General features: G+C 45.3%; 1 protein-coding gene across 1 annotated transcript; it reads left to right on the top strand.

Annotated features, from left to right (window-relative positions):
• Positions 1-712: 712 nt before the first annotated feature.
• Positions 713-11,906, top strand: KRT18 (keratin 18). Its single transcript, XM_089482538.1, has 7 exons — positions 713-1,194; positions 6,603-6,685; positions 8,230-8,386; positions 8,591-8,755; positions 9,434-9,559; positions 10,448-10,671; positions 11,672-11,906. Exons 1-7 carry the CDS (start codon positions 763-765, stop codon positions 11,787-11,789), a joined length of 1,305 nt encoding a protein of 434 aa, XP_089338664.1. The 5' UTR covers positions 713-762; the 3' UTR covers positions 11,790-11,906.
• The last annotated feature ends 368 nt before the right edge of the window (positions 11,907-12,274 follow it).

Here is a 12,274-nt window from a genome sequence, read left to right as displayed (position 1 = left end):
TATGCACCTGAGGGAGGAGACTGAAGTCTAGGAGAGCTCATGTGGCCAACCTCTTCCTTCTAGCAAGTCTCAAAGATGCTAGAAGATCTCTCTCTAGGTCCTGATTCTCCAGACTCAACAGGGCTGTTCTCTCGGCCCTTGGCTTCTCCTTGGAGGTCTTTAAGCAGAGGCTGGATGGCCACCTGTCAATGGGGGTGCTTTGACTGAGAGTTCCTGCATGGCAGAAGGGGGGATGGAGTGGATCAGGGCCCTTCTTGGGGTCTCTTCCAACTCTAGGCTTCTATGCCTTTGGGGTCTTCCTTCCAGGGAGTCTCACAGGTGCCACCAGGTCTCTCTAGGTACGAATTCTCCAGACTAACAGGGCTACTATGCCTTTGAATGCTTCCTTCCAGGGAGTCTCACAGGTGCTACTACAAGCTCTCTTTAGAGGAGAGGGGGACAGCCTGGTCTGGAAGAGATCCCGTCCTTTTTCCAAACCCAACCTAGGCCAGAAGAAAGAAGGAAGGAAGGAAGGAAGGAAGGAAGGAAGGAAGGAAGGAAGGAAGGAAGGGGGCTGATCTCCTTCTTCCCTCTGCCCCACCTTCTTCTTCCCCAGAGGAGACCCAGAGGGAGAGGTGGGGCTCAGGGCCAGGTCCTGCCCTCCTCCTCCTCCTCCCAGCCCTTGCCTTCTCCTCGGGGCTATAAATCCCAGCCGGGGAAGAGCAGCAGGCAGACTTCCAGATCCTCAGTCCTTGCAGCCTCTCTGCTCCTGCGATCCTCATCATGAGTTACTCCAAGTCCACCGTCTACTCCAGCTCCTTCCGCTCCGGGGGCAGCCCTGCCTCGGTCCGCTTCGGCCCCATGGCCAGCGCGGCCAGCGTCTACGCCGGGGCCGGGGGCTCGGGCTCCCGCATCTCCGTCTCCCGCTCCTCCAGCCTGGGCTCCAGCCTCTCGGGGGGCTACGGAGCAGGGGGCTACGGGGCGGGGGGCTCCGGCTTCAGCCTCTCCCTCTCGGGCTCCGGCGTGGTCCAGAACGAGAAGGAGACCATGCAGGACCTCAACGACCGCCTGGCCAGCTACCTGGAGAAGGTCCGCAGCCTGGAGGCCGACAACCGGCGCCTGGAGCTCCAGATCCGGGAGTTCATGGACAAGAAGGGCCCCAGCACCCGAGACTGGAGCCACTACTTCGAGATCATCGAGGACCTGAGGAACCAGGTGAGAAGAGACCCACCCACACACACCTGGGAGCCTGCCTTAGTTCATGGGAGTAGCTTGTGGCCAGGGGCTAGAAGAGTTTGTTCCTGACGTTTCGCCGGCATCTTCAGAGAAGGCTGGCATGGAAGAAAGCGGGATGGCTGTGTGTGTGTATATATATATCTCTATGAATGACCCTGGGTTGGGATGCGTGATTTCCATGTTAATGGGAAGCTGCTGAAATCGCCAAGCACCTGGACAAGGTCAGCCGGAAAGAAGAAATCCTTAAGGGTCCACAACACACTGCAGAAAGAATTCAGTCTGAGACTGCTTTCACTGCCCTGGCTCAGTCCTAGGGAATCCTGGGAACTGGAGTGGCACCAGAGCTCTCTGACAGAGAAGACCAAATGTCTCAGAAAACAGCTCCCAGGATTCCCTAGCACTGAAGCAGGGCAGTTAAAGCACTCTCAGGCTGGATTATTTCTGCCAAAAGTTAGCAAAGTTTGGCTACCAATCCTGACAAACACTAAAATCAAGGCCCAACAAATGCAAATGAAACCCACCCAGGGTCAGGCCCCCCCCCCTCAGGCAATGGAGTCAGCAGACACTAATCCTCTTTGCATATCCTCCCACCCTGAGGCTTGCCATTCAGCAACCAAACAACACACAGGTCAACATGGAAATCACTCCTCCCAACCCAGGGTCACACACTATATATATAATATACCTCACTCTCTTCCAGGACAGCATTCTCTGAAGGTGCCAGCCACAGATGCTGGCAAAATGTCAGGAATAAACTCTTCTAGATGCAGCCTTGGACACTGGTTCCTCTAAACCCCTGTCAGCAAGGCCAGGGATGATGGGGATTGCAGTCCAACAACGTCTGGACAGTCAATGCCACCTGTCCATTCCTTGTGCACACGCACACACACATGCACACCTTCATTCACACAGACAAATGCACATATCCATCATTGCTTTGGATCATAGGTTTGAAGGAGGAAGATGAAACTTCATTCACTATGAAATAATAATAATAATAATAATAATAATAATGAAACAGTTCTGAAAAAGCAGCCACTTGTTGGAGAAAGGCAGAGCTAAAGGGGCTCTTTTGGAAAGCTGTTAACTCCGACTTCTAAACCAAAGCACTGGCACAAGTTAATTGTACAGAAGAGAGAATAACCAGGTTGTGTGCTCCTAGCACTATTATTATCCCACATACACACACAGTTTTCCCTTCAGAACAGCATCATTACTTAGAACCTCACGCCACATAAGAGCTCCCACTGAAAGACATTTTCCTGCTCTCTCAGCTTGCCTCACTCCTACAGCTTTATTTTGCTTCCACCAAGTACGCTTGGGCAGCACCCACACTGCAAAAATAATCCAGTTTGACACTGCTTTAACTGCCCTGGTTCAGTGCTGTGGAATTCTGGGAGGTGTAGTTTTGTGAGTCATTTCCCTGTCAGAAAGCTCTGGTGCCACAACAATTTTCCAGAATGCCCTTGCATTGAGCCACAGCAGTTAAAGTGGTGTTAGACTGGGTTAACTCCACAGCATGGTTGCAACCTCAGTGTAAAAAAGAGTTAATACATATAACGGTAAGAATGAAAGTGTATGACATGTCATGATGTGGGATGTCTTAGGAGTGCAAAGCCCAGCTCTGAAATCTGCTTGCATTCTTTAAACTCCCTGAAAACTGGTGGTCATAATGCAGAGGAAGATGCCTTTTGAGCAAGTGTGCTCTTCTCTCCACAAAGTAAGCTCAAGCAGTAGAGACATGTTTCTTAGGGCTCTAAAGACAAAGAGCAGCATATCTGGGAGCTGACTTTGCATTGCAAGAATTCACCATTGAAAAGCAATGGTCGTCCTTTTGTTAGCTATCTGAGGAACATCCCATTACACCTCCAGCATTACCACCACCTCTTTTTTTTTTAAATGGCAAATGGCTTGAACATCTGCCCAACATGCAATGGTTCAACAGCCTTATGTCTTGAGCTGGCTGTAGCTGTGGGGAAAGGTCCCAGACAAACAACCCAAAGAGGGAGGAATGACCTCCACTCCACATGCCATAGGCATAAACCTCTCCCTTCTTTCTTCCCAACTCTGTTCCTTGGCCATTCAAAGTCCAGTAGCTGCACCCAGATGCACCCAGATTAACTATTAACCAAGGGAATAACTAAAGAGATGGGCTAATCTTTGTTACACAGCATGGATACCGCACAGCAGTAATAGGAAGCTTCATTTCTGAAAGGCTTCCTTTCAGTACTTCCTTTCTGAAATAAAAGCTGCCTGGAGTTCAGTCATGCCTACCTAGAATTCAACCCTGAAAACCCAATTTCTTGATCTAGTGTGTAAGGAGTTAGGTGTCATAGGCTGCCCTGCCCTCCAAACTCCTTTAACAATTGTAGGCCCCATAGAAATTCAGCAACCATAACATCTGCTACTACTGTATATGCAAAGGGATCTTGTAGCACCTTTGACACTCTGAAAGACCTCAAAGGTGCCAGAAGATTCCTTTGCATACTGATATTCCAGATGATCATGGCTATGTCCATGTTTCCTACTGTAGATAAACAATGGTCGTGTGTGTGTGTGTGTGTGTGTGTGTGTGTGTGTTCCAGAGTTCTTCCACATGTACAAAAGCAGAGATACCTTGCCAAAAGTTGGTGGTAGAGGGGAATGGAGAACAGTGGTTTTAGTGGGGGAAAGGCACTACTAGTCACGTACATCCACTCAATTACAGTCTATGTAGCCACAAGCCAATGTAAGGAAACATGGGCCATATTTAGTGGTGGCATATAAAAGAAATGAATACCCTGAACCAGGTGTGGAGAACATTCTTCCAGATGTTGGTGAATTACTAACCCCATCAGGCCTCACTGCACTGGCTGGGGTTGATGGGAATTGGGGTTCAGGAAAAAATCTGCTTAATGCCTTTCTTCCCACAGCACTCTTGGCAGTACCAGCAGGCTGGATGTGGCCACTCTATTAGGATGCCTTGTGGGAAAGGCCAAAGATAGTTTGACCACCACAGGCATATAAAAGTGTGCCAGTACCCAGTGCCAGAGAAGGAAACTCATCTGGAGGAACTTTGCCTGCCCTCTCACTCACCCCCTAAACTGGAAGCTGGTCCTGGATCCAGGTAAACATGAGGTGCATCTACACTGTAGAAACAATGCACCTTGACACCACTTTGCCAAGGCTCTATCCTACAGAAACATGGGATTTGCAGTTTTGTGATGCACCAGCTGTCTTTGGCAGAGAAGGCTAAAGAGCTTGTAAACCTTCAAATCCCAGGATTCCATAGGATGGAGCTAAAGCACTTAAAGCAGTGCCAAACTGTATTATTTCTACAGTCTAAATGCATCCCTGGTGAAGACCACACTCCAGATTCCAAAACACAGCTCCTTTCTCTTGCCTATGAGAGAGAGAGAGAGAGAGAGAAATGCAACATTACATTTTCCATTTGTTTATACCCCGCCTTTCCTCCAGCAAATTCAAAGCTTATCTAAATCTAGTCCCCACTTTGTGGTTGTGCTGAGAAAGTGTGAGTGACTGGCCCAAAGTCACCCAGTGAATTCCAAGGATGAATGGGAGCTAGGACCTGCATCTCCAAAATCCACAGTCCAACAATCCATCTCTATAGCACACTTACTGAATGAATTACCCGGCATGCAATGCAGCTGTGAGTTGGAAAGCTTTGCCAACAGTTAAAGGAATTAGAAGTCTTTCTGGGAGGGGAGATCATTAGACCACACCAGACATGACCAAATTGTGGCTTAGTACCAGGATTCAAAGAGCAACCCTGTCTGGGAAAAATGATGTGAGGAAAGGGGGGCTAGACCAAAGGATGTTTGTCCTCATGAGTCATATGCATGCATATAATCAATTGGCAAACAAAGATTGGAAAAGGGAAACGATAACGACGACAAATGACGGTTGCAGTTGGAAAGTCCAGGTGTACAGGACAAATGTAAAGGAGCTGAGTTAGAGGGTGTGGTCCCAGGTGCAGAAGATGAAAAGAGCCCTTTGAAAATGCCTTACAATTCTGCGTACACATGGTAAGGGGAGAAACTTTTTCACAAGCACCTGCTCTTGGATGTTTCCAATGAACAATAACAACAAAATGTGAACAGCCGAGGTGTCTCTAAACCAGAGAGGGCCAATTTAAGGGTTTGCATGGTTCATGATATGGTTTTTGAAACTATTCCATGTCTCTCACTAGCTGTACACACAGTTTAGTTCAGTCCTTCATAGGTTACTCCCAAGGTATTCAAAATTCAAAAGAATGCCTGGAGGAGACCTAATGCTCCAGAGAACAACTCCTCACAACAGTGCCCTGTGCTCTGTTCCTGCTACAAACAAAGAGTGTCTTTAAGGACACAAGTTCTCTGTGCAGAAGGAACAGTGCTATCCCACACCCACTCCTTTCTTTTTATCCTTCTGGCAGAAGGCTCCATCTTAAACCAAAAGTGGACAGAAAGGCAGAAGGCTCCATCTTAAACCAAAAGTGGACAGAAAGGCAACCAAGACCTACAGGTCTTGGGGAACAATTTCTGGCTCCCAGTTACTTAACCACATCACCAACATATTGACATGACTCTCCCTAAATTAAACTGCTCAAAGAGAATGACTGGGGCTGCATCTGCACGGCAAAATTAATGCAGTTTGGCACTGCTTTGACTGCCATGGCTCAATGCTATGGAATTTTGGGATTTGTAGTTTTGTAAGCTATTTAGTCTTCTCTGTCAGAGAGCTTGGTGCCATGACAAAGTATGAATCCCAGGATTATATAGGGTGGGGCCATGGCAGTTAAAGCAGTTATGTGGTTAGAATAGGATGGGATTCATATTGATAGCAAAGCAAAAGAAAGTAAGAATACCTTATGAAGGTGGTGACAGCTGCAACAGACCCACTTCATCTAAGCAGGAGGTGTCCCTTTAAGAATCTAGGTCTCTCTTTCTAAGCCTCCTGGTTACCTTGGGAACTGTAGAGGTGAATTGCACCTGCCATGGCTTAGTCAAACAATGGGGACTGTGTAGGCTGGCAGGAAACCAGTAGATTCAGGTTGCGGGTGCCTTCTCCAAATAAGAAAGTAAGAGGAAGTTGGGCAGTTTAAGCCTGGGAAAGTAATTTCTGGAACCCATACTCGGAACTGGGATGGGTAATTTAAAGTCAATCCAAGATCAATTGGACTGCCCTTATATTTCTGCTTGTAACAGAATCCTAACCTGCAGTTATAAGGTTACACTACATCTCTGTCAGAAAATGTGAGAAAAGCTTTGTCTTTAGATTATGTTGCTATTAAAGTCACAGTACCAGGCTTTGCCATTTTCACTGATCCACGGGCAACCCTATTAGTGTACTGCTTTCATATACTGTTTTCACAATATTCCTTCTTGTGCTTCCTTTTCTGCCCTCAGATCTTTGACCAGACAGTAGACAACTCTCGCATTGTCCTGCAGATCGATAATGCTCGGCTCGCTGCTGATGATTTCCGTGTCAAGTGAGTATTTTTCTCCTTTTTTGACCACCATGATCTTTCCAGTAACCTGTAAAAGAAGCCATTGCTACCTATAGATAGAGCAGAATGGATCAGTTCTCTTTATAGGGAAAACATGGGCTGAATATCTGTCAGAAAGAGAAGGGCTGAAGCTGGATAAAGGAAGCACACTAGTTGTGATACTATGGCCTGTTACAGACTGCCAAAATAAAGCTGCTTCGGGTCTCTTTGGAGGTATGCTGTTTAAATGATGCATGCACCCTAAGAATCCGGAAGCTGCACCAAATCTGCCCTCCAGTACTTAGAAATGGAGTGTGGCTTTGGCGCGACCTCCGGACTCTTAGGACCCATCCATCATTTAAACAGCATACCTCCAAAGAGACCCGAAGCAGCTTTATTTTGGCAGTCTGTAACAGGCCTATATTTCACTACCAAATAAAATCATAATGGGTCCTAGTTTTGGAGACAATTTGATTGACAATCTCTGTTTCCAACTGAATGCAGCCTTTGGGGCAGCAGCCATTTCAGGCAAAGATGGTGCACCCTATAGAACCATTTTGGGGCATTCCTTCCCTCATAACAAGCAAAGCATAGAGGGGAGTGCAAGTAGGTATATGGATCCCATACCTTTCAACTGTCCTGATTTGCCAGGAACAATTCCAATTACTCTTTTTCAGCTGCATTTAAAATGCCCCAGCTCTTCTCCTCCCACTTTCCCATTTTGTTCTCAGCCTACTTCAATTGCTGCAAACAGTCCAGTACATCTGGAGGACTAAAGCACGGGAAGGACACCATGTCCCATAGCTATGATCATGATAGATGGAAATAAGTGAGAATTGGAGGCTATCCAATAGTTACCTATACATTTGTCCATATAAAAAGAGAGAGAAACACTCTTTGCTGGCGATCTCACACGACCGACTACCTGGTATGATGGCAGAATGGTTATTCTTATGCAATCAGGTTTTGAAAAAAATTCAAAAGAATGCCAAAAAAGAGTAGTCTAATATCGTTTTACCTAATGGTTCCAAGCCTATAAGTTAAAATGTATGTCCATGTTCTTTCCCAAGAAAAGGTGAATCCTGCAACCAGTATGAATTATGCCAGCTAAGCAAATTGGCTGGATTTCTCTTGATTCTGCCTCACTCTGCCACGTAGCATTGTGCATGGCTGAATTTATTTTGACTTCTCTAATAATCAAAGAGAGACAAGGAACAATGAAGAGTACTGAAAACCTACTTGAAACTGTTGGAAATTTTAGTTAACTATTTCTCTCATTTCTGAAATCTCAGCTGGCCTTATCCATCCAGTTTCAAACATATCTCAAACATACAGTCCTGTGGGCTTCAAATCTCTTTTTTTATTAAATAATCAGGGAGCAGAACCCTGTACCCAGCTGTGCCTCTTCTGCCCTAGGACAGGATCACAGCATGTTCACAATCCTGCCTCTTTCTCTTTATAACCCACTGTCATTGACATACATGCTATGGGAACCCATGGCTTGTCATGAAGAGCTCATTCCTTCTTTTTGTCTTGTCACCTACTAGATTCGAGGCTGAACTGGCCATCCGTCAGTCAGTGGAGAATGACATCCATGGCCTCCGCAAAGTCATTGATGATACCAACATGACCCGCCTGCAGCTGGAGTCAGAGATTGAGGCCCTCAAGGAAGAGCTGATGTTTATGAAGAAGAACCACCAAGATGTAAGTTCTTTGCTACCTCTGAGAAATGAGGCGTGAAGGCAGTGACAGGGGTTTGAGTGGGAAGAGAGCCAACTCTGGAGCACAAGGGGCAAAGGCCAGTCACAACTGGTACATAAGACTTTTGCCCCCTCAGCTGCTTCTCCTCATTTTTACAGTAGCTGTTGGCTCATTGTGTTTCTCTTTCCATCCCTCTTTTCTCCTTAGGAGGTCAATAGCTTGCAGGCCCAGATCGCCAATTCGGGGCTGACAGTCGAAGTAGATGCTCCAAAGACACAGGATCTGGGCAAGGTCATGGCTGAAATTCGGGCACAGTATGACAACCTGGCTCAGAAGAATCTCGAGGATCTGGACAAGTACTGGGGACAGCAGGTAAGCCAAAAGAGGTTTTGTGATTTTTCCTAGTATATCACTTTCTGGGTTATGTGTGTCCCAACTATAATTGAATATTGCAAATTCAATCACAATTTAAATCCCAATATTAATATTTTAGCAACAGTATAACAAATTATATATTTAGTTTGACACGCATGCACTGTCCCAAAAGCTGGATGCAATCTTAACGACCTTAATAATAATAATAATAATAATAATAATAATAAATCGATGCAAGTCCAACATAGAAATTCCACTATAAAGAATCCACAATTTTGTTCCATCCTAAATACATAACTGAAAATTGTTGGTTTTTTTTGTTGTGTGCCTTCAAGTCATTTTGGACTTATGGTGACCCTAACATGAATACCTTATTCAAGGTAAAATGGACCTGCTTGTTAGTCCTGGCAATTCCAGCTCTCTCTCTCTTTCTGAACTCTACTAGTCAGTGCAGCCCCTTCTTTAGGGTTTCCCCATCCATTGGGCCAAATCAGTAATTCATAGGGATTGCACTAGGATGGATGAATGTTCTCCCTCCAGTACTATGTTTCCTATAATTTTTTTTTTTTGGGGGGGGGGGGGTAGTTATCAGTGGAGATGGAATTGTCAAAGATGTTAAAACGTCCAGGTAGTAACACCTGCCATTCTTTGCCTTTCTTCACGCCTTTTCTTTAGATCTCAGAGAGCACAGTCATCATCACCCAGAATACCAAGGAGATTGAGACAGCCCGTGGCACCATCACTGACCTGCGCCGCACTGTCCAGACACTTGAAATTGAACTGGAGTCTCTGCGCAACCTGGTATGATCCAAACTGGGGTTGGAGGGGTACACTCTCTTCCTCATATTTCTAGTACAAACCAGTCTTGGAAACCCATATACATAGTTATACAGCTAGCTACCATTTGACAGTGATGCTTTACCTCTGCAGGGAGGTAAATGTGTCCTATGGATGGAGATCTAAGCTCTCTGATGAGAGATGCTCTGTAAAATGAAGGAAATTTACTCTGCAGGATTAGAAGCAGGGACGAGGAACCTGAGTCCCTCCATATGAAGTTGGACCCTAATGCCCAGATTTCCACAACAGTATAAGGAATGATGAGAACCACTTTACGGTAACATCAGTCACAGGTTCCCCATTCCTATTTTAAAAGGCACTTCCCTATATATATATCCATTTTCAAGTTTTCAGAACAGTTTTCAGAATTGAATCCTGGTGAGTTTTCAAGGGCAGGGTAGAGGAAATTGACCTTCACTGTGAACTTGAGATGATGTGGGTAAGGCTAGGAAATTATCCTTCTGCCTTAAGGTTACAGTCCTTTTAAGTAAAGGGTTGTAGAGGTCTGTAGAGGCAATATATTGCCTAAGGCTAGGGGTGAGTGGATGACCATTCCAGACTAACATGGCTATGCCTTTGACTTCTACCTCAGTGGAATGGATTATGATTTCCAAATACAGGAAGACCTTGGGTTTAGCAGAAAGGCATCAGGTTGTTGCACAAGGGAGTAGATGATACCCAGACATGACGACACAGATAATTTAGGAATAAAGCAAAGATGCTTGATATGGAGGCAAAGGATGGTGCGATGGTCTAGAAATGTCATGCAAAAACAAGAGGGTTGTCTTAGAATGGGATTATCTTGATTAAAAAAAACTAAATTATTTTTTTGGGGGATGTCTCCCTCTGCAGAGAGCTGGTTTGGAGGGTAACCTACATGAAGTGGAAGCCCGCTACGGTCTGCAGATGGAGCACCTCAATGGGCTACTACTGCGGACTGAGGCTGAGCTGGCGCAGTTGCGGAGTGATGTCCAACGCCAAGCAGATGATTATCAAGCTCTATTGAACATCAAAGACAAGCTGGAGGCAGAGATTGCAACCTACAGACACCTGCTGGAAGGAGGAGAAGAGTTAAGGTAAGCACTGTCCCACTTTTGCATCCTTTGTCCACCAGAAGAAATAGAAAAGTGTTGTCTCTCAGTCTACTACCTTGTTATCTCCCAGTCCACATATTCTAGATATCACTTACTCAGGAATGGGTCTGAGGGGGTGCCTCTTTGTTTCTCAGTAAGCTGTATACCAAATTTGTGATGGAAGAAAAAAGCTGCATTTCTTAGTTGAAATAAAATTGGAGGCTTGACAAAGCTTGAGTAATTGTCCCACTTCAAAATGTTGCTGCCCCACTTTTAATTTTTACAACCACTGCCATCTTGCCCCAGCACACCTTGCTGCCAAATCTGCTGAAATTGAAGGAACATCTTCCTCCCCCATATCTCTATAGGGAGCTTGATACTTGTTTTCAAGCTGAATTGTTCTCTGTCGCCTCCAGAAAATGCAGTTTAGCTAAAGAACAAAACCCAACATGTGCAAAATGGAAAAAACAGGGCTGGAGGCAGAGGGGTGGTGAATTCACTCCAGGTTTTAACCCAGACTTTAAGGAGTTGTAAGGAAATAACATTGTTTGAATTAGAACCAATTTATTTAAGAAAATTCAATGTTTAACCCAATGCATGTGTCAATTTTAGACATAAAAAGGTTTGGGAAGAAAAGGAGGAGGAGGAATCAGAGGGCCTGAACAGAATTTGGAGGTATGCTGTTTAAATGACACACGCATCTTAAGAGGCTAGAAGCTGTGCCAAAGCTGTGCTCCAGTCTTTAGAACTGGAGCGTGGCTTTGGCGTGGCTTCTTAGGATGCATGCATCATTTAAACAGCATACCTCCAAAGTGACCCAAAGCAGCCTTATTTTGGCCTGTCCATTCAGGATCAGAGTCTCCAAGGCTCATGCCCCTCTTGAGCAACTCTCACACCACCTTGGGGGCTCCACCATTTATTAGCCACTGACCTAGACCACTATAAATGTCCACCTGCTTTAATGTGAAATTGGTGATAATTTCTCTTGCATCTGTCCCCTCAGCTTGAAAGATGCCTTACTGGAAAGCACCATGCAAACCACTCAAAAGGTCCACACCACCAAGATTGTGGATGGCAAAGTGGTGTCAGAGACAAGTGAAAGCAGAGTCCTGAAGAAATGAACCCGACTTATGTGGCAGAAAACACTTCCCAAAGCATCTGAGATGACAAATGGTAAAGGATGGTGCTAAAGGGGGACTGGAGTTGGTCATAATGCAAGTCAATAAAAACATTGCTAAAAGGAATTGTGTGTTCAGAGAGTTAATTCTATCATTTCCTCAAACTGTCATTTGTTTCACAGACTGTACTTTGTGTCCCTGGGTGCTGCAGTGAATTATGGACCTTGTTCAAAGGTTGCTCTGGTAAACCTGTTAGGCTTCATTCATTTTATTTGTAGTACTTAATGGGCCTAAAACCAATTGTTAGTCTCAGTGAGTACATCCATTGAATCAACAGGAACTTGGGAAGCCTAAATACCATAAAGACATCAGATTCTGTTTGGTCTTGGAAGCTAAGCAGGATCAGCCCTGGTTAGTACTTGGATGGCAGACTGCCAATGAATCCCAGGTGCTGTAGGCTATATAAATCAGAGGAAGGAACTGATAAA

The sequence above is a fragment of the Sceloporus occidentalis genome, unplaced genomic scaffold, assembly GCF_023333645.1.
Source record: "Sceloporus occidentalis isolate IW3139 unplaced genomic scaffold, rSceOcc1.0.p SCAF_1, whole genome shotgun sequence".
Lineage (NCBI taxonomy): Eukaryota > Metazoa > Chordata > Lepidosauria > Squamata > Phrynosomatidae > Sceloporus > Sceloporus occidentalis.
The sequence above is the reverse complement of the archived record's forward strand: the minus strand, read 5'-3'. Positions and strand labels throughout refer to the sequence as shown.

What these genes read in the sequence shown, in the direction of transcription:
- KRT18 (XM_089482538.1), top strand. Translation starts at nt 763, where the DNA reads ATGAGTTACTCCAAGTCCACCGTCTACTCCAGCTCCTTCCGCTCCGGG. An exon ending in GCTGATGATTTCCGTGTCAA is followed by an intron (nt 6,686 to 8,229) that starts GTGAGTATTTTT and finishes GTCACCTACTAG; the next exon opens with ATTCGAGGCTGAACTGGCCA. An exon ending in TGGAGTCTCTGCGCAACCTG is followed by an intron (nt 9,560 to 10,447) that starts GTATGATCCAAA and finishes CTCCCTCTGCAG; the next exon opens with AGAGCTGGTTTGGAGGGTAA.